At 38.1% G+C, this 23690-nt stretch overlaps 1 protein-coding gene across 2 annotated transcripts in view; it reads right to left on the bottom strand.

Moving 5' to 3' along the window:
• Positions 1-9814: 9814 nt before the first annotated feature.
• LOC140156699 (dual specificity protein kinase TTK-like) overlaps positions 9815-23690 on the bottom strand; it is a 75715-nt gene continuing 61839 nt past the window's right edge. The window contains exons 17-20 of one of the 2 annotated variants that reach the window (XM_072179632.1): positions 16835-16918; positions 15162-15467; positions 13544-13634; positions 9815-12618 (exon numbers count right to left, since the gene is read on the bottom strand). In XM_072179632.1, coding sequence (XP_072035733.1) covers positions 12587-12618; positions 13544-13634; positions 15162-15467; positions 16835-16918 — 513 coding nt within the window. In that variant the 3' untranslated portion in view covers positions 9815-12586. The remainder of the gene's footprint in view (positions 12619-13543; positions 13635-15161; positions 15468-16834; positions 16919-23690) is intronic. The other variant, XM_072179633.1, reaches the window with a different exon arrangement.

Genomic DNA, 23690 nt, shown 5'->3' with positions numbered 1-23690 from the left:
AGGGATAAATGATACTTGCATCTTGACTCTGGAAAATAATTTTCAAAAAACCTCATTTTGCATAAATTAGGTTTTTAAGCCACCTACAATGTACAGGAAACAAACTTACGAGCAAGGTTTTTACATAGATTAAACTTTATTTCTCCGAAACAAACTTACATCAAAATGCCCACTGTACACACTGTATCAAAATGATTGGTACCTGTCTGCTTTGATGTTCATTGAAACTCCCGGTCTACTTCTTCCAATTGCAACATTGGATCTACTAAAAATAACCAGAATGTATGGTTTGATGACCTCTTATGACATTAATCGGTAGATTAGGTGGATCTTATGTTACATTTTGGGATTGCAGTCTTGTCCATAATCACTGAAAACTGATGGGTACCAATTATTTTGATACACCCTGTATCAGCCCATCAGATGCTATTTCCCATTCGACACCCCATTCCTTTTTAAAAGAAGTATTATTTGGAAGCAAATTGCCTAATGTGTTTCAGGAACACTGCATGTTGGTAACATCTCAAATTATTTGGTTGAATAGTTTCCTATACAGATGCTAGATGCCTAAATCACTAAAGTAAACACATTACACTACATGGTTTTGCTAGTTTTTGTCAGGGATATCTCATATCCCAGCCTTACCTTTGTGCGCTGTAGTTATATTCTGAAGTAAATTGCCTATTGCAGCTTGCTGAATAGGTTTCTATACAGATGATGCCTTATCACTAAATAAATAAAATTATAGCTTAACCAATCAGTTATGTGTATTGTCAGCATGTGATTGCTATAAGCCAATTGGAAACATGTTTAATAAAAAAGGCTAAAAATTTCCTACTCTGAGCAGTCTCACTGAAGATTAATTGTGCTAAATTGTCCTTGTCATGGGAAGCAGGATTAGATAAAGGCATACAAACGAGGGTATGAGATATTAGGAAATATTTCCTAGCCTCTTAACCACAGGGTTGGTGGGTTACAAGAGCTATTCAAGACACATGGTGTGTAAGGGATAAACTGTGCATATGAGATGTGGGTGCAAATGGTTTCAATGTTCACTGGCGTGAACAAAAATATCACCCACCTTAAACATGCTTAACCATGTTAACACAGAGTACATAATAACATAATGATTGCCCTTTGGAATTTACATATGATACAATCAATAGCAAATGTAGTATGTCAATATTATTGTAAAGTGAACTTCAAGTCCATGGAAGCCCTGGATAAAGCTGTGGTGGCAGAATATGAATTACTCTACACCACCACCATGCAGTGTAATGCAATTCGGGTGCGAAGGGTGGATGTCTTTGAATTTAGTTGGGTTCTCGCGAAACAAGTGGTTTCAAAATGGACCCCCTCTAGAAACAGAACAGCGAGAGATGAGCTCCCTTATGAATGCTTTGCAGAACAATTGAAAGTAACCCAATTTCTTACCCTTAAAACGTCACATTTGCTGATATTATTTGTGACATTTAGTGGGTATCACAACAAAAAATCAAGGTGGGTGGGGTGTCCTTATTATATACGTTTGTTTTAGTACTGTATTATAATAAAATTACTCCGATGTGAATTTAGTATGTAGTATCTCCTGTCATTTTAATATAAAATAATGCATGCCCTTGTCCTTTAAAATTGCTTCTGCAGCCTGCTGCAGGTTCAGACATTCAAATGTATTGCTTTCCAGGGTTGCTTTGGCCCTTTGTTCTAAGTCTAAGTTCACAAAAATATCCAAACTCTTACATGATCCCAAGTTCACAAAAGTTTCTGAGCTTTTTTCAACAGATATTAATATAATTCGACATCCTTTAGAGAAATTGACCCTCTCCAGAACTAACTTGATTGGTCAAATGACAGGTGGATGGAAGTAGATATGCAACTGATTACTATCTTCAGCAGATAGCAACTGATTACTATCTTCAGTAGATAGCAATTGATTACTATCTTCAGTAGATAGCATCTAATTACTATCTTCAGTAGATAGCAATTGATTACTATCTTCAGTAGATAGCAATTGATTACTATCTTCAGTAGATAGCATATAATTACTATCTTCAGTAGATAGCAACTGATTACTATCTTCAGTAGATAGCAACTGATTACTATCTTCAGTAGATAGCATCTAATTACTATCTTCAGTAGATAGCAACTGATTACTATCTTCAGTACATAGCAACTGATTACTATCTTCAGTAGATAGCAACTGATTACTATCTTCAGTAGATAGCAATTGATTACTATCTTCAGTAGATAGCATCTAATTACTATCTTCAGTAGATAGCAACTGATTACTATCTTCAGTAGATAGCAACTGATTACTATCTTCAGTAGATAGCATCTAATTACTATCTTCAGTAGATAGCAACTGATTACTATCTTCAGTAGATAGCAACTGATTACTATCTTCAGTAGATAGCAACTGATTACTATCTTCAGTAGATAGCATCTAATTACTATCTTCAGTAGATAGCAACTGATTACTATCTTCAGTAGATAGCAACTGATTACTATCTTCAGTAGATAGCAACTGATTACTATCTTCAGTAGATAGCAACTGATTACTATCTTCAGTAGATAGCAACTAATTACTATCTTCAGTAGATAGCAACTGATTACTATCTTCAGTAGATAGCAACTGATTGCTATCTTCAGTAGATAGCAACTGATTACTATCTTCAGTAGATAGCAACTGATTACTATCTTCAGTAGATAGCAATTGATTACTATCTTTAGTAGAGAACAATTGATTACAATCTTCAGTAGATAGCAACTGATTATCTTCAGTAGATAGCAACTGATTACTATAGTAGGTAGCAACTGATTATAATCTGCAGTAGATAGCAATTGATTACTTTCTTCAGTAGATAGCAAAACGAACGGCTCTTTTCAGAGCTATCTTTAGCAAATAGCAACTGATAGAGTGTATGAAATCTGATTAATATCATCAGTAGATAGCAACTGTTTACTACAGTAGATAGCAACCAATGACTATATTCAGGCATCAGTAGATAGTAACTGATTACTTTATTCAGTAGAGAGCAAATGTTTACGTTCTTCCGTATATAGCAGCTCATTACTATCTTCGGTAGATAGCATCTGAATACTTTCGTCAGTAGATAACAACTGATTATTATCTTGAGTCGATAGCATCTGATACTATCTTCAGTAGATATCAACTGATTACTATCTTCAGTAGAGAACAATTGATTACAATCTTCAGTAGATAGGAGCTGATTACAATCTTCAGTAGATAGCAACTGATTACTATCTTCAGTAGATAGCAACTGATTACTATCTTCAGTAGATAGCAATTGATTACTTTCTTCAGTAGAGAACAATTGATTACAATCTTCAGTAGATAGCAACTGATTACTATCTTCAGTATATCGCAACTGATTACTATCTTCAGTAGATAGCAACTGATTACTATCTTCAGTAGATAGCAACTGATTACTATCTTCAGTAGATAGCAACTGTTTACGATCTTCCGTAGATAGCAAATCATTACTATCTTCGTTAGATAGCATCTGAATACTTTCGTCAGTAGATAACAACTGATTATTATCTTGAGTCGATAGCATCTGATACTATCTTCAGTAGATATCAACTGATTACTATCTTCAGTAGAGAACAATTGATTACAATCTTCAGTAGATAGGAGCTGATTACAATCTTCAGTAGATAGCAACTGATTACTATCTTCAGTAGATAGCAACTGATTACTATCTTCAGTAGATAGCAATTGATTACTTTCTTCAGTAGAGAACAATTGATTACAATCTTCAGTAGATAGCAACTGATTACTATCTTAAGTAGATAGCAACTGATTACTATCTTCAGTAGATAGCAATTGATTACTTTCTTCAGTAGAGAATTGATTACAATCTTCAGTAGATAGCAACTGATTACTATCTTCAGTATATCGCAACTGATTACTATCTTCAGTAGATAGCAACTGATTACTATCTTCAGTAGATAGCAACTGATTACTATCTTCAGTAGATAGCAACTGATTACTATCTTCAGTAGATAGCAACTGATTACTATCTTCAGTAGATATCAACTGATTACTATCTTCAGTAAATAGCAACTGATTACTATCTTCAGTAGATATCAACTGATTACTATTTTCAGTAGATTGCAATTGATTACTATCTTCATTAGATAGCAACTGATTACTATCTTCAGTAGATAGCAGTTGACTACTAACTTCAGTAGATAGCATCTGATTACTATCTTCAGTAGATTTATTACTATCTTCAGTAGATAGCAATTGATTACTATCTTCAGTAGATAGCAATTGATTACTATCTTTAGTAGATAACAATTGATTACTATCTTCAGTAGATAGCAACTGATTACTATCTTCAGTACATAGCAACTGATTATTATCTTCAGTTGATAGCAACTGATTACTATCTTCAGTAGATAGCATCTGAATAATCTCTTCAGTAGATAGCAACTAGTTACTACCTTCAGTAGATAGCAACTGATTACAATCTTCAGTAGATAGCAATTGATTACTATCTTCAGTAGATAGCAACTGATAACGATCTTGAGAAGATAGCAACAGATTGCTATCTTCAGTAAATGGGCCTCAAGGAAGAACGGATGATTAATTGTTATACCCTTTTTCATACACTCTTAGATAGCGAGAACCAATCATCTTGGAGCAAGCGTTGGAAAACTCCAAACCATGCATTGATTGTGTAATGTGTATATATGCACGCATGCACACTTCATGAACTATGTGCAGTACTTTCGGAAATGTTCATTTTCTTGCGGGTTGATGCATTTACATTTGCTTGTATTTTCCAACACTTTTCGTGGTAATTTTGTTATAAAAACAGCAAAAATCACTTTGTTTTTTCTTCTTGTGACTCGTGCATTAGACACATCAACATCAGCGTGTGTGCATTATATGTTGTCTAATTTCTCTCCCAACAAGTAATATGCGTTCATTATCCTATCTATAATAAATTACTGAGTTTGGCGACTTGGTAAGGCTAAAAACTTCCACGTTTTACATTATTTCGGAAAACGGATTTTTGCGTTGCGTAGAGTAAAGTTGTCCGCACCCCAATAAAACGTCCAATTTTGTTTTTGTTTACGTTAAGGGTGTCAAATTATGTTAATTAGTTTCAAAGCCACTAGCAGAGCACCTGCATACTAAAACCTGTTGACATAGCCTGAATTAGGCCTTCTATCCTGTCATCGGTGTGAGGATATTATGCCTGTAGTCTCAACTATTACATGACACAGTAGAAGTATGCCTGTAGTCTCAATTATTACATGACACAGTAGAAACTCAATTAACATCTATTGTTTATTCAACTAATTTATCAACATTAGCATGTATTCTGTGTTTTTATGGAGAACCTATAGTCAACAGTAGAGTGTTTGTTTATTGAATTAGTTTGTAAGTGAAACTTTTGAAGGACAAATTAATCAGGGTTGTAACTTTATAGGAAATAGAGTGTAAGGAAATGCGAATAAAATTGTTTCAGCTGCACAGTGGTGTAGCCAGGACTTTTTCAGAGAGAGAGAGAGAGGGGCAAATTTCATGAGGGGGATTGTCACAAATGGGCTAAAGAGTACGACAAATTTATCCAAAATGGGCTAACAAATAAAAAGTACAACAAATGCATAGAAATCTAAAATATCAGATCAGCCAGCAGGCCACAGGGGCCAAGAGGGATCTGAATAAAATTGTGTTCATCTGCTCAGTGATGTAGCCAGGACTTTTGCAGGAGGCGGGGGCAGCAAGGTACATTTCAAGGTGGGGGACAAACTTGGGTGAAAATGATAAAAAATTAGCTAAAAGGTACAACAAATTTGTCCAAAATGGGCTAAAAAGTACTGTCGAAACAAATGCATAAAAATCTTAAATATCAGAGCAGCCAGCATCCCACAGGGGCAAGACTTCTCACGGTGGATATGATATGGTGTCAAGAAGACTTGCTTCGATCAATGATCTAATTTCAAGCCATTGATTTATATGGAAAAGATACTAAATATTATACTTCTAAGTTCTAAATGATAATCTCCTCTCATACCATTAATCACATTAAATAAAACATTATTTTACATGTACACAAAATATACTAAATTTACCAACCGCGAAAGACCCTGACCGCGAAAGATGGGTGACCGCTAGTAGGCCTAATTCATAACATTCAAACACATTTTTTTAAAACTTGCATGTTATTCAAATGTTGACGAAACACTTGACAAAAATGTTTGAAATATTTTACAATAACATTTTTTTTTACCAAAACGAAAACCCAACATGTTTAACAACATTTTGGAACAAGTACAAAACAAATGAGTCTGGGGATTTCTTTTGTGCTTTATGCATGCATCATGTCTTCTCTGGAGGCAGATTTGAACTAATGACCTTTCATGAAATTGCCCTATAGGAGGTCACATTGTGTGATGGATAGTTTTCCACCATGGGGAACACAGGGGAATGAGGCTACCACTTTGGACATTCCATCCATTCAAAAGGAAACCCATCTCAGGCCTAACTTTACTGGGTTATGAGAAAAATGACCTCACTTTCAGATGCCAAAATGAGGCGGTGAATCGGGTCTCCCACCTTTAAGTTAACATACTTATGTAACCAAAAACTGTCTTCAGAGTCTATGGTGTAACTCTGCATATCATGCATATATTGACATATAATAAAAACAAACACCTGACAACAAAGTATGGTTTCATAATACAAATATACAAATTTATATAATTCCTTATTTTCACAAATATGTTACAATTATAAGTTGGAAAGCCCATACTTTTGTACCCTCCCATCTGAACAAGTATACAAGCTGACATTCACCCCCTCCCAAGCATGCTTTGATCTTAATGATATTTCAGCACAATAATAGTATGTGCTCCAATAAAATTCTTCAAGAGTTCCAAGTCGATCCGAGAAAAAAAGTGTTTTTCGCCACACCCAGTCACAGTCACTTTCTGCTCAACTCAACAACTCAACTACTCAACGTAAGTTAGCGTGTACAAGGAAAGTGCAGTATAAGTTGATTACACTTTAACTACTGTTGCTATATTCTCAGACACTACATAGAGTTTGAAAGCAAATAGTGCATCCACAAGCATGACATTATAAATTATATACCTCATATATATAGATTCCTGTCATCTGATTGGTTGAAAGTGCAGTCATTGAATTAACTATGCCCACAAAATGAACTATGGACCGGTCCATGGAAATGAACTATGGACCGGTCACGATCAAACTGCGTGTTTTTCCCAGCGTAAAATGATATTACGCACGCGTTAATGTTTTCACGCGTTATAATCATGCAGAAATCGCAGATTGTAATCTGTGTGCCGTTCGCATTGAAACTATTAATTTCTCTTCCCAAAATCGATGCTTTTAACCAAACAGATGACAAGAATCTTAAGATTTGGTATATAAAACAAATATTGACTGCTTTTTATTCGGGCATGGTTAAAATTATAGGCCACGGTGATCTCAAAACCATGACTATGCCCTCGGCTACGCCTCGGGCATAGTCATGGTTTTGAGATCACCAAGGGTCCTATAATTTTATGCCGAGGGGCATAGTCATGGTTTTGAGATCACCGCGGGCCTATAATTTTAACCATGCCCCTCATAGCAGTCAATATTTGTATACTATGCAAGAAAAAGAAACAATCATGCTACGTAATGTTGGCACTAGGCAGCCTGTCTCTAAGGTCACAGCTTCTGCAAAGTATGCACACGCATTTGACACAACGCTCGCACATACACTTTTGTCCAAGAATTCAAAATAGCATCAGTAAGACATGTGACAAATGTAAAGAAATATTTCATAATATTGTGGCAATAACTGCTACATGCACATTATAGGGCCTGTAATTTTTTTTTACATTTCTATTTTATAATTTTATAATAAACTGTAGAGTATACAACAATGAATACATATGGTTACAATTTTTGCTTTAGAATTAGATTTTGAAAGATTATTATATGGTCAACAGATTCTGAATGAACATATCATTTTGGTAAAGTCCAGAATTCTTTGCAATTGATATGTACATCATGCAAACATTGTCACTGCGCTGGTAAACTGCATTAGCCACCGTGCAGCAATATGCGCATCAGCGCTACATATTCAGGGTAACATTTGCAAAGGCTTTCAGGAATTGCAACATGGTCTATTCAAGTAAAGTATACTTGATTATGAAAAAATATTTTTGGGTTCATCAAGTATGTGTGCGTATATTCAGGAACACAAAATATCCATCATTGCAGTTTTTTACCAATTTTTTGAATCCACACTGGTGTTTATGATGAGCTATCTCCTTTGTGTTGATCGTATTCAGTAACTTCTATATTTTACTTGAACCCAGAGCATAACATGTTGATCAATTTGTCTGTTAGCTTAATTGCAGACATGAAAAAACTGTGACATGAAACACTGAAAAAACTTAAGTTTTTACAACTTTCTGTGAATCTGATGTAGAAATACATGTAGGATGAAAACAAAGTGAACCAAAAAAGCAGAAATCCACCGATTGCACTAAAGCGCCATAACTTTTCATGCCTGTACCAGTCCCTGCAGTTCATTCAAGACCCACCAGTATTTTCAACATACACTGCGTATCAGATACGGCACAAAAGCTGTGTGTCCCTGCTACATAGCAGGCAACACAAAATGATACAAAAAACTAAATTATTAACTTATGAAAGCCTCCATTAAATAAAAGTTATTGTGAGCGCACAAATTCAGGATTAATATTTTACATGATTCAGGCGAACTAGATTTGAAATTAAAACCAAACAATGTTCGGTTATGTCCAGTGTACAATACAGGTCATGAAAAGGTTAAAATGAAAATCTAAAGATGAAGAATGCAGAACGTGTCACACTTTGACCAAACCGGGTGGACGTGCATGATATCATTATGAATTCGGCCGATGGCCAAATCAGGATTTGTACAAGCCAGATGTGACAACTGGTTTAGTTTTACGCAAAGAACCTATAACAGAAACATTTTGCATGTCCAAACATCTTTTAGCTACAACTCATGAATTTGGTTGGAATTTGTTTATCAGTGTGTTTGGATTTCTAATGGAAAACCCCAATGTGATACAGACACCTGCACCCAGCTTAACAAGCACATGTTAACTTGATGGTTATGTGTTTGTAAAATCAGACTTGCCATAACAGGTAGAAGATTAAGCTACGAGGGGGTATCAAAAAGTTTTAGAAATCGCTCAGAAGTGAAAGAGCTATATCAATGAAATTTTGTCAGTGCAATCACTGGTCCTTATGTACACTATGGTGCAAAAATGGTCTCATAAGTATGTTTACTTTTTTACAGGAGCTAGATGTCACTACCTGTCTATGTAACCGCATAACCAGCAAAATGGAGAAAATTGAGGCATGCAGCATGATTAAGTTCCATTTTAAGGGTTACAATGACCAGAAAATCTGTGATGAAATAAAAATTCCTTTTACAAAAAGCGACAGAGACATATCACAATCACCACCGAAGACAACTTTCATTTCATCATCAATTTTCTAGGCACTGCAACCCTTCAAAATCAGGATCTTAATAATGCTGCTTGCCTCAATTTTCTCAATCTTGCTGTTTATGCGCAGTAACTGGGGCAGCAGGTTATTGGCATCTAGTGCCATCTGTAAAAAAAGTAAACATACTTATGAGACCATTTTTGCACCATAGTGTACATAAGGACCAGTGATTACACTGACAAAATTTCATTGATATAGCTCTTTCACTTCTGGGCGATTTCTAAAACTTTTTGATACCCCCTCGTACATATATAATACAATAGTGGCAAGATTATACATTGAGATTGAAAATATGAAGTACAATACTACAAATCAAAGATTGTGGATACACATAATGCTAGTTGCTAAATATGGATAAACAAATAATTTTACATAAATTTAGAAATATCTTAGAGATGGTTTAAAAACTCAAACATCAGTCAATCACCATCGCTCTGGCAGAACTGATAATTCGACCTGATTTCTATTATTGGGAACAATACAACACAGTTCACTCACCAGCTCTGCCAGAGTAACGGGAGTGGCCCAATGGTTGGGTTTTGAAGCCACCTCTTACATAAAATGACAGCATATGAACATAACCAATTGCAATCTTTAGATTTTGGCATAATTGTAATGGGCAGGATGGGTATACGACAACAGAAGGGACTCAATGCCTCACAACTGCGGCCAACTGGTATATCAAATACCCCTTTTTTATAGGTCAATGTTGGTTTATGAATGGGTCATTTTGTCAGCATTTTCTCAAATCTAGACATATAACCCCAATGTGTAGCTACAATTGCCAAATTGGTATTCCTATAGATTACTTTATGATGAGGCCCAATCCTATCTAAACCTTTACTTGGGTCCTCCTGCAGAGGGATAATAGAGGTCCACTATAAACAAGAGAAGAAATACTTTACATGGTCACGTATCCTCCTTCAACTCATTTGCATAGTTTTGGATACCAGGATCGTATTCTGATTCTTTGAACCTTCTAATTAGCATACTTTTGGATACCTCCATATTTGGTATTACCTAATTAATTATTAATACCGCTACATTGTTTACATAGAGACGTCATTAGAAATGGTCGTTTCGTCAAAGATCTGACAAAATAAACATTTCCACTTTTCTTTCCATTCCTGTTATATTGTGAAATACCATATACCTGACGTGTTAGTCCAATATGATAGGAAAATATTTCTGGCGATGACCCCATGTTCACATTGGCTAAATAAGCTGTATTTTCGCTGGAAAGGGGCTGGGACTTGTCAGCCATTTTGTTTGCAAAAGGCATGTTCTTCCTCCTGCGTTACCCGGAATTGACAGCACCAGAACAAATGACGCTCATTTCTGGATTTCAGCCAGGACGGTTACGTTCAGGGCCATGCATCAGTATACGCATAAGCGTATATAGGTTTTACTAAAGTAAAACATCTTTGGATAATACCCAAAATGCAGGCTATATTCTGCCATGTCTCAAGAGTAACACCATGTTGGATTTCGCATTGACAGATTCAAATCGTGTACGCTAACCTAATCCTGCTGGGGTTACACACACGTAGAAGGGTTATTTGTCCATACGCTAGTGACAACTGCACCGATTCGAATCTGCCACTGCAAAATCCAACACAGCATTTGAGAGGAGATACACTATAAGCACATAAATTCCATATACCCCAATGGGATGGCTCAGATAAAAATTATACATCTAGTTGGAAATCAACAGCATACACCCCCTATGGAAGACATGACCTTAATCGCCCACACAGGGGGTGTAGATTTCAACTGGAATCACCCATTCAGGTAACCCCATGAAATTCACACTCCCTGTGTGGGGGATTAAGGTCATGTCTTCCATAGGGGGTGTATGGTTTTCAACTGGAATAGCCCATTCCAGCAAAGGAAGTACAAGAAGTGTTAGCTGTGCCTTCCATTCTGGATTGGAAGAGATCTGCTTATTCTGGCTAAATAGTTGCGTGTTAATTTGCAACTTTTATAGTTCATCCCAACAGTATGGAAAGATAATTATTCCAGAAAATAATGAATTCCATGTTTGCCTTCCATAGGGTTCGGTCAATTTCACCTGTGCTTTTCATACAATGCATAGATGCACTGCAGAATTTACATTTGAGTAGCATCTTTGATATTGACTTCCCTAGGGAAAGATTAAACCTTCTTGAGTATACCAACCCTCTGAGCATCAAGTAGTTTCAAATCACATCATCTGGAATTTATTTTCCATTACCAGAGATTGTAATATCTGCAGTTTCATTACAAAGTGATTGCACTTTTGCCAATTAATAAGAATAAATATAACCTAAGTTTGCAGGTCATTTCAAATCAGTGAATCAAATTATATGATACAGGCAAAGAATTTAGAACAGTAAAATGCTGTCCTATATGTATAGGAATGTATGGGCGATCTGCCATAAGACCAAGATAGTTAACCCACCATACTCTTCAGTAAAGCTCCAAAATAAGACAACAACATTTTGGTGTCTTAAAATTACTGTTATAACAGTGTGCACATACAGTGCTTAGCAGGAGCTATCAGCATACAAAACATTACCTTTGGATCACACATAACTAAATTTGCCTGGCACATGACACACTATCCAGAGGTACACTAGGCCCTTTTAAATTTTACTTGACATGAGCTGATGAGCACCACACAAACATGGCAGTCTGATTTTGCCAAGTAGTGGATCAAGGTAGTATTGCATACTAATGGTTGTGGCTATTTCATAGCATAGGTTCAGAACCACAAGTCATATTTACGCTAACTGCCTTGTACATGTAGGTTAAAGCTTGTAAGCTTAATTAAAGCAATCATCATGACACTAATGTTTGTTGTAACATGGATGTACTAAATAAGATATTATATTCATGGTTGTAGTAAGTATTCTTTATATGATCACACCAATGCTATGCATATAACTCAACTTCATATGGTTAAATAAAATATGAAAAACTACTGGTTATTTGGACTATAGGTACCAGCTGTCTAATAGTAACTGTCACATTTGATGTCTTGTCTTGTTACTTCATGGGTTGGGTTGTCCAAGTTTGTTCTGCAAAAAAAAAGAAAAAAGAAAACAAGATTAAGTTCATTGCTGGATCTCGCCCAATTTGTTTCGCTACATTACGAATAAGCCTATAGTTCAGATTTTGAATTTTGGTCATCCCATGATGCAAGCATGTAAGAGAGAACAAAATAACACATTGAATGTGCAAAAGATAACTTGTGTATTGAAAAGTACAATGGACCTTATCTCTATATATATTCTGCTGACATCATTTACGGCCCCTTTGTGGTGGTGGATGGTCACATATATTAAAGCCTTAACATGCAGGATGTGCGATGGTTTTCAAAGTTGATTTCCCCATATGCATCCCAATTTGCTTGGTCACATCACACAATGCTAAGAAAACCTTAAATGTAAAACTAGTGATCATCTATTACGGGCTCAATTTGAGGTATCCAGTATCAGTGGCAAAGAACGCCTTGTTTTTGATATTGATCTGAATGAGATCATCTATGAGCTCAAAATCAGCTAGGCTTGTTTTGAGGTATCCACCTGATATGTCAAATGTTTGCTATGTTAAAAACAAGGCTTGCTATGTCGAATATGAAATAAGGTTTGCCAGGGTTAGGATTAGGGGTAGTGTTAGGGTTAAGATTCAACATAGCAAGCCTTATTTCATACTAGACATATTTTCACATCCAACCTTTAACATAGCAGGCTGTAACCTTTTTGAGTTTGGCCTATTAAATGTCTCACTTACAATTCAAATTAAGTTGACTATTGATTGCCTAGCTTATAAGCAATATCATCTGATGAATTCAAACTAGTAAATGACCAATATGTCATCCTCACACAGCCCAGGTATTTGGAGAGGATGGTCATAGCATAGAAATGTTATCGTTCATTTCCAAAACTGTTAGTCAACACAATCCAAGCCAAAACACAATCAAGAACAAACAACTGTTCTCACCGTATGTGCCAGACTCTTCGTACTGTGGCTGTGCATGTTGGTACTTTTGTGCCAACTGGCGTCTGAGAACAGACTCCAGGTCATTATTCTCCTGAACAGAAAATAAAAATGTGCAACATATGAAACATGCAGAAATGATTAGTGATGGCTAGCTATAGTATAATGCCAAGTGGTTTGTAACCTGTTTGTAATTAAATTTTAAAACAAAACCCCAATTTCTTTTCTGCCAGACTGACAAGACCCTTTAAAAAGATAATGATAATTTTGTACTAAAGATTTCTGCGTACACTGCGCAATGTACACCAGCGTGTGCACGACTGTGCATGAGTAACACGGAAGTGAATCCAACCATGCTAACGCACTCATGATTGGTAATCATTGTATCCAAGGTTATGCGTTCGCGTTGTAGTTTGAAATACGCGATATATGATCGCAGTTGGATCGAGTACAACTGTTGAAAGCTGCATTCATTCAATTGGAATTCTCACTATAGTCCATGTATTTTGAACAGAAAATGAAATGAAATGTGGAAAAACAACAAAAGGATTAAGTGTTAAAAATTAATAAATAACTGAAGTTCAAGTGCAATGTTAATGAAATGGTTATAATATTAATAACGGAAACATTTTAAGAGTAATAAATTACAATCTTTGTTTGTGCTTAGAGACTTTAAACACAACTACTTCATGCCCAAGAAATTCAAAATTGTGGAATAACAATTTCATACTTAGACTCATGCTGCTGGCTAGGAAATCTGTCATATCGGATTATTATGTGAGGGACAAAATTGTGTACTTTCAGATTGCTTCAGAACATATAATATGATTGCATCAAATGCTACATGACATCTGAGAATGATGAATGTATGAATTAGGAAATAACACAAAACATTCATCAAGCCACACAGTGGCATAGCTCAAAACACTAACATACAAGACCGCATAACACAGTATATAGTAGAGGGTGTTGTTAATGTGGCCCAAACCACTTAACAAATTTAACATAGCAACATTCATGGTCAACAAATGTAAACACATGAAAACCTTTGCACTCGACACAATCAGTTCTCAAATTTAGAAGAAGATGAACATTGAAATGAACCTATAGTGGTGTGCTGCAGAATTGCTCTACTGCCACCACTGCCTACCATACCCATGGGTTTGAATCAATGCACACCAGCTTTAAATACCTTACCAATTGAGTAACTATTACCAGGCACAAAGCAAAGGTCCACATCTTCCCACTCACAAAGAACAAGCAAATATGGCAGAACAATCATTCCTATTTTTTCAATTCCTTGGGCATGCCATCAATTCCTTCACAAATTCTGATATCCTTTAGAATACATACTGTAAAAACTAGATAGTTAACGTACTATCAAGCGCTTTTGAAAACATGAAATTGTACCAAAGTCCAGCCCTTTACCAACTGAGCTAATGGGGTTGAGACACACATTTGCAGGTTTACTTGTTCATATATAACTTTCTGTATCGACGATTTGCTCAAAACCCTTCACACTTTCGTGGATGGGGCACTTCATGTTTGCATGTTTTAAAAGCACTTGATAGTAAGCACATATGCTAACTATCAAGTTTTTACGGTAGCCCCTTTAACCTACCTTTTCTTGATGGGTCATGTATTTAACGCTGCTTGACTGCGACACTGGCTGCAAGTTAGATTGAGCCATCTGAAGATCGTCCATGTTTAATACTTGTAGTGGCGCCCTTGCGATAGGCCTCAATGGCTCGCCTCCTCCAATGCTCTGAGGGAGATGGTATGCTGATGAGCTGCCTCCACTGCTGTATGGGGGTGGGGCCATTCCACTACTGACAGGGGGTGGAGGATGGTATTGCTGATGGTACATACCACTTGTGGAGTAGGAGGCTGGTGCATGGCTGACTGGATGAGGGACTGGTGGTGGTGGCTGCAAGGTAAAGGTAAATGGTAGAGTTAATTTCATCACACCAAATTTGAAAGAAATATCACAATAATACACTGTTAAACTTCAGTTTCAAATTTTTATCCTTTAAATGCTATTCACAGTGTTGCATGAGGAGCCACATTGATGAAACATGGAAATGTAGTATGCCACAATGCAAGCCTACAATGTTTAGTATTAGAATAAAAAGGGTGGCATAAGGTCCCATGCAGACACCAACTGCTACAGCTCTATTGGCCACTCATTGGGTCACAATATTTGTGGCTACTCCTCGAGTCATGTAACCAGCCAAACAATGATAACAACCAGAGAAGATTTATAAGTAGTCCCATGATACTGCTGAAACATCCGGGTACTTGAGAACCAGCCTAGTAATCACAGAGCTTCACACCATTCTTCACGGTTGATTCCTGTTCCAGAGTCTCGATTTTCAAACACTCAAAATATGTCCCAAACTTGGGTCGATAAGCATTTTGAGATGATCCCTGAAATGAACATCGGCACCCTGTTCAATTGAGATCTTTTTTAAAACTATCGACCCACATTTGAATGAGGAATAATAAGCCTGAAAGTACAAGAAATCAATATAAGAAAAGTAAAAATTCCAACAATGAATGAACACAGCTGCCAACAGCTGTACGCGATGCAACAGCGATTGTATGTTGCGTGTTTCAAAGTACAACACAAACACATGACCATGGATACAATAATGAAAATACTAACAAATCATGAGTTAGCAAGGTTGGATTCACTTCCACGTTACGCACACACAGGCGTTCATCACACAATCTACACAGAGAATCATTATGCTGTTGACAGCCGTGTTCATTCAATTGAAATTTCTAGTAGACTGGTTTTCAAGTACCCGGATGTTTCACTAGTATTATGGGACCACCTATAAATCTTCTCTGGTTAACAACTGACACAAACCTTTGACAGATGATGTGATTAATGTTGTGAAGAGAAACCTTTTCTTGTGTATATTAGCAGTGACGTCAGTGCGCATTGCATTGGGCGCAGCTTCAAATCGCTAACGTTCACACGCACATACTTAAAGACGCCACATAGATGCAGGCGCAAAACAGCTGCCTCAACACGTTGACTGTCATTGCCACATCAGAGTAAAAAATGGTATGAACGTTGAAAGATGGAGTTATATGTGAAAGCTGATTTCAGTTTTCAAAGCTCTTTCAGAAACATTTTAGGGCTTTCAAAACACCGACATTTGCAGAATTTATCAACTAGAATTAAATCTGAGTATAACTTTACACACATTCTAATGCCGTTTTAGACATGTGCTAAATTTGTGAGAGAGTCCCAGCAGCTGTGTTTTCAGCGGTGTCTATACTTACTGGGGGTGGCTCCTGCCTTGTTGAAGGTTTGAGTACATTGGCTACATTAATGTCCTTTCCCTGGGCTACCTGATCCATAATAACCTGAAATTATAACAAAAAAAAACATGGAAAAATGTGGTTAAGTATTAAGTGTGGGCAGAGGGATATTAAAGGGACCATACCTATATATCAGTACAGAGTCTTCCACAGCTAAGCAGCACTGCACCTGCCATGTTTAAGCTCCCTTTGAATGGGGGATTCTCAATCTTGGCTGGCTAGTGAAAGCTCAGCACTGGTAATGAGCCCTATACACCCAGTAGTATAAAAAGGGGGATTCTGGCTCACCCTTGTATTTTCCCTGTAAAATCAAAAAAAACCTCTTAACACAAAAAATACACACAAAACTTTTAATACCCTGTAATCCCCCTGCATTATTTTACCCTAAGCTTCCCTGTATTCTTCCCTGTAAATTGTTCAAAAATAACAACACAGGATTACACAGAAAAACAATTTACACAGGATTACACAGAAAAACAATTTACACAGGATTACACAGAAAAACAATTTACACAGGATTACACAGAAAAACAATTTACACAGGATTACACAGAAAACAATTTACACAGGATTACACAGAAAACAATTTACACAGGATTGCACAGAAAAACAATTTACACAGGATTACACAGAAAAACAATTTACACAGGATTACACAGAAAACAATTTACACAGGATTACACAGAAAAACAATTTACACAGGATTGCACAGAAAAACAATTTACACAGGATTACACAGAAAAACAATTTACACAGGATTGCACAGAAAAAACAACAACACAGGATTACACAGAAAAATATCCTTGTATTTTTAATTCACCCCAATCCAAATTACACGGAAAAAATTCCCTGCATTTCAACTTATCCAAAAAAAAAAATGCAGGGAAAAAATCCCCTGCATTTCAAAATTCAAAATCCTCAAAAATTTTTTTTTTTTTCCGATTAATAAAAAATAATTTTAGTTTAAGAAAATCCCAATTAATAAAAAACAAAATGGATGAATTACAAACACTAGCTAAAATTACAAAATTAGGTTCATATGAGTCACTTAGCTCGGGTTATACTACCCTGTTAAGAATGATAATGATGAAATATTTTGGGGCTCATTACCCGATTATAAAAACATAGATAAAGTCTGTAAAGAATTTGGTGTCACCGAATTTGACCTTAGGATGATAGGTGCTGCGATGATTGGCCTCGAAACGAGGTCAGACTCTGTAAAGAATCCGGTGCTCTTGAATTTAACGACACGATGAAGTGTGCTGCATTACGTGGACGCGAAAACATCGTCAAGCTCTGTATAGAGTGGGGCGCCACCGATTTTGACGGCGCGATGAGGGGTGCCGCATTCGGTGGATACAAAAATATCGTCATACTCTGCAAAGAATCTGGCGCCACCGATTTTGAAGGCGCGATGAGGTGTGCAGCGAACTGTGAGCCGAAAACATCGTCAAACTCTGCAAAGAATGGAGCACTACCAATTCTTGACCACGTCCTGTATTATCGAAAAATAAATGGCTGATTCTCTATATTTTTTTTAGTCGGAATTCGACTCCTCGATCTTCGCTTTCCTGAGGAAGATCGGGATAAAGTGGCGGTGCGTTAGGTTTCTTCATGCTTATTTATTTATATCACGTTAGTCCAGCAAAACTTCGTGCTCCGTAAAATTCGAGATGTGATTTTCAACAAAATGCTGTATGATTCCTTGCTTGGTTAAATTTTTTTCTTAGAAGCTAAGTATTCCCAGTTGCTCAAAATTCATGTTGATTCCAAGGAGACTTACCAGGGCTTGAGTTTTGTAGACATTTGCTGAAACCCCGGTGATCCAAAAGCAAAGCTTATTTTCAACGTACTCGATCGAAACATGATGCATAATCGTAGTGTCCGTTTGCACGGATGTGGAAAAGAGGGATTGCCGCGCGTTATTTAGCACTTTGAACGATATCGGGCGTCGGTCCAAGTAATATTTAGGTACATGAAGAAATTCTGATTAGACTGAAATGTCAAAGAACAAGCGTTAAGCTGGGGCGTTCGGCGGAGTTCACTCGATTTTACCGAAAAAGAGAGGATGCAAGGCTGAGCAATAAAATGTGGGTTGTTGAAGAAAATTTCTAAAGGTCTAGTGAGTCGCATGGGGTCAAATCTTTTCGGGATTCGCAAATTCGTAAACCCAGCAGTGATACCAATTTGCATAGGCCTAGCGTTGAAAGTGTTGTTCATTCCGTTTTTAATTTCGATCAACTTGTCTCTCTCCAAGTCGATGTTTTTTTGGCTCGGATGGAAACATAGTGCGTTCCGTCTTCGTTCATCCATACCATGAATCTCCCCAAAACATGCAAGCTGGTATCGTGCTCGTGTCCAATTTGCGGTCTCACGTACTCTTCGTCACAGGCGTCCTCGTTGTCCGTGGGAGTTCGAGACCCGTGACTCTATTGCCGCTCATAGCGAGTTCGCCGGTCATCGAGTCGCCATCCTTGAAAACTTTTCTGTCGTTTAACCATGAGGTTAGGCTGGTCACGGAACCCATAGTAGCTGCATCTTGCGGCTCGGTTGGATTCATCAACCCCGTTATTTTTTTTCCTCCCATGTTAATCCTTCCGGTCATTCGCGCTCCTTTTTTTTTGCCGTACGCGGATAGATCTACATCTTCGCCAGCTATTGACGTTGATTTTTTTTTGATCGTTGGTCCCCGGATAGACATTCTTTCTTTTATTTTATTGGATTTCAAATTCCAAATCCAGCGGTTGATCGTGATTATCGAGCTTTCTCGAAGAATTTTTCCATTCTACTTTGAAGTTGAAGTCGAGCTCGTGGATGGTTCCGTTTTGCAGTTTTTGAAACTCGGCTTTTCATAGGTCGAAACGGCATTCCCCGAACGCGGCGTTTGTGAGATCGAAGGACCCAAGAACCTGACCTCCCTGCAGAACGTCGTCGTTGTTTTTGAGATTGTCCGTGGTTGACAGCTGATTCAGGTACACGAGAATTCTTCGAGGTAAAAATTCTATCGCCCTATCTCCCTTGTATTCACCATCTGCTAGCCACCCTTCGTCGTCCAATCCGAACATTTCTCGAACGCGTCCGAAACCAAATCTGATACTGCTCGTGAATTCTCATGTTGAGTTTTCCATCGCGGTCGTCGACTTGAATTGAAACCGTCGATTTGACTCGTGAATTCTTTCGCGAGCAGGTCAAAATCATACAGCCCGGGCTTATTTTTATCGCTTCTTCAGGTCCCTGCCCTCCTTGAGTGTACCTCCATTCGAGTTCTTCTTCGACGTTGAACCAACCTACTCGACCGAGATCCTTTTGATTCCAATTTTTAAGTTTTTGCCGTTATTGTCTATACTTTGCAACGGGCGATAAGGTTTTCCTTTGCGGTGCGGTAATTGTAACAAACATTTTTCTTTTATCTTTCAATAAAATGAGAACCGGAGGAGTATTCAACCGACGCACGGTTTCAGTCTCGTGAATCAAGAAATTCAAGTCAGCAAAAAGGAAAATTTTACGTAAGATTTCCCAGTTTGTGGCAAAAGTACAAACTTCCGAGAGTCGCGGAAAAAGAGGTGTACGATGACTGGCTCTCCAACCAGATGCAATTTTGGCAAAACCAGCTGAACTTCGCGGTTTGGTGCGCCACGTCAGGATGCGGGGTGTCCAAAGAACTTCTCAGTCACAAAGATCCGATGATTCGATCCGTGTTCAGATTTCACGCATATTATCAGTTAGTCCAGCAAAACTTCGTGCTCCCGTAAAATTCGAGATGTGATTTTCAACAAAATGCTGTATGATTTCTTGCTTGGTTAAATTTTTTTCGTATAAGCTAAGTATTCCCAGTTGCTCAAAATTCATGTTGATTCCAAGGAGATTTACCAGGGCTTGAGTTTTGTAGACATTTGCTGAAACCCGTTGATCCAAAAGCAAAGCTTATTTTCAACGTACTCGATCGAAACATGATGCATAATCGTAGTGTCCGTTTGAACGGATGTGGAAAAGAGGGTTTGCCGCGCGTTATTTAGCACTTTGAACGATATCGAGTCGTCGGTCCAAGTAATATTTAGGTACATGAAGAAATTCTGATTAGACTGAAATGTCAAAGAACAAGCGTTAAGCTGGGGCGTTCATGGGTTCACTCCCGATTTTACCGAAAAGAGAGGTTCCAAGGCTGAGCAATAAAATGTGGGTTGTTGAAGAAAATTTCTAAAGGTCTAGTGAGTCGCATGGGGTCAAATCTTTTCGGGATTCGCAAATTAAAACCCAGCAGTGATACCAATTTGCATAGGCCTAGCGTTGAAAGTGTTGTTCATTCCGTTTTTAATTTCGATCAACTTGTCTCTCTCCAAGTCGATGTTTTTTTGGCTCGGATGGAAACATAGTGCGTTCCGTCTTCGCTCATCCATACCATGAATCTCCCCAAAACATGCAAGCTGGTATCGTGCTCGTGTCCAATTTGCCGGTCTACGTACTCTTTCGTCACAGCGTCCTCGTTGTCCGTGGGAGTTCGAGACCCGTGACTCTATTGCCGCTCATAGCGAGTTCGCCGGTCATCGAGTCGCCATCCTTCAAACTTTTCTGTCGTTTAACCATGAGGTTAGGCTGGTCACGGAACCCATAGTAGCTGCATCTTGCGGCTCGGTTGGATTCATCAACCCCGTTATTTTTTTTTTCCTCCCATGTTAATCCTTCCGGTCATTCGCGCTCCAGTTTTTTTTTCTTATTCTGAAAGATCTACATCTTCGCCAGCTATTGACGTTGATTTTTTTTTTGATCGTTGGTCCCCGGATAGACATTCTTTCTTTTATTTTATTGGATTTCAAATTCCAAATCCAGCGGTTGATCGTGATTATCGAGCTTTCTCGAAGAATTTTTCCATTCTACTTTGAAGTTGAAGTCGAGCTCGTGGATGGTTCCGTTTTGCAGTTTTTGAAACTCTGCTTTTCATAGGTCGAAACGAAGTATTTCCCGAACGCGGCGTTTGTGAGATCGAAGGACCCAAGAACCTGACCTCCCTGCAGAACGTCGTCGTTGTTTTTGAGATTGTCCGTGGTTGACAGCTGATTCAGGTACACGAGAATTCTTCGAGGTAAAAATTCTATCGCCCGATCTCCCGTGTATTCACCATCTGCTAGCCACCCTTCGTCGTCCAATCCGAACATTTCTCGAACGCGGTCCGAAACCAAATCTGATACTGCTCGTGAATTCTCATGTTGAGTTTTCCATCGCGGTCGCCGACTTCGAATTCAAACCGTCGATTTGACTCGTGAATTCTTTTCGCGAGCAGGTCAAAATCATACAGCCCGGGCTTATTTTTATCGCTTCTTCAGGTCCCTGCCCTCCTTGAGTGTACCTCCATTCGAGTTCTTCTTGACGTTGAACCAACCTACTCGACCGAGATCCTTTTGATTCCAATTTTTAAGTTTTTGCCGTTATTGTCTATACTTTGCAACGGGCGATAAGGTTTTCCTTTGCGGTGCGGTAATTGTAAACAAACATTTTTCTTTTATCTTTCAATAAAATGAGAACCGGAGGAGTATTCGAACCGACGACGGTTTCAGTCTCGTGAATCAAGAAATTCAAGTCAGCAAAAAGGAAAATTTTACGTAAGATTTCCCAGTTTGTGGCAAAAGTACAAACTTCCGAGAGTCGCGGAAACAGAGGTGTACGATGACTGGCTCTCCAACCAGATGCAATTTTGGCAAAACCAGCTGAACTTCGCGGTTTGGTGCGCCACGTCAGGATGCGGGTGTCCAAAGAACTTCTCAGTCACAAAGATCCGATGATTCGATCCGTGTTCAGATTTCACGCATATTATCAGTTAGTCCAGCAAAACTTCGTGCTCCCGTAAAATTCGAGATGTGATTTTCAACAAAATGCTGTATGATTTCTTGCTTGGTTAAATTTTTTTTTTTTTATTTTATTATTCCCAGTTGCTCAAAATTCATGTTGATTCCAAGGAGACTTACCAGGGCTTGAGTTTTGTAGACATTTGCTGAAACCCGTTGATCCAAAAGCAAAGCTTATTTTCAACGTACTCGATCGAAACATGATGCATAATCGTAGTGTCCGTTTGAGCGGATGTGGAAAAGAGGGTTTGCAGCGTTATTTAGCACTTTGAACGATATCGAGTCGTCGGTCCAAGTAATATTTAGGTACATGAAGAAATTCTGATTAGACTGAAATGTCAAAGAACAAGCGTTAAGCTGGGGCGTTGCGGTTCACTCGATTTTACCGAAAAAGAGAGGTTCCAAGGCTGAGCAATAAAATGTGGGTTGTTGAAGAAAATTTCTAAAGGTCTAGTGAGTCGCATGGGGTCAAATCTTTTCGGGATTCGCAAATTCAGTAAACCCAGCAGTGATACCAATTTGCATAGGCCTAGCGTTGAAAGTGTTGTTCATTCCGTTTTTAATTTCGATCAACTTGTCTCTCTCCAAGTCGATGTTTTTTTTGGCTCGGATGGAAACATAGTGCGTTCCGTCTTCGTTCATCCATACCATGAATCTCCCCAAAACATGCAAGCTGGTATCGTGCTCGTGTCCAATTTGCGGTCTCACGTACTCTTTTCGTCACAGCGTCCTCGTTGTCCGTGGGAGTTCGAGACCCGTGACTCTATTGCCGCTCATAGCGAGTTCGCCGGTCATCGAGTCGCCATCCTTGAAACTTTTCTGTCGTTTAACCATGAGGTTAGGCTGGTCACGGAACCCATAGTAGCTGCATCTTGCGGCTCGGTTGGATTCATCAACCCCGTTATTTTTTTTCCTCCCATGTTAATCCTTCCGGTCATTCGCGCCCAGTTTTTTTTTTGACGTGCGCGAAAGATCTA

The sequence above is a fragment of the Amphiura filiformis genome, chromosome 7 (genome assembly GCF_039555335.1).
Source record: "Amphiura filiformis chromosome 7, Afil_fr2py, whole genome shotgun sequence".
NCBI classification, from domain to species: Eukaryota; Metazoa; Echinodermata; class Ophiuroidea; order Amphilepidida; family Amphiuridae; genus Amphiura; species Amphiura filiformis.
The sequence above is the reverse complement of the archived record's forward strand: the minus strand, read 5'-3'. Positions and strand labels throughout refer to the sequence as shown.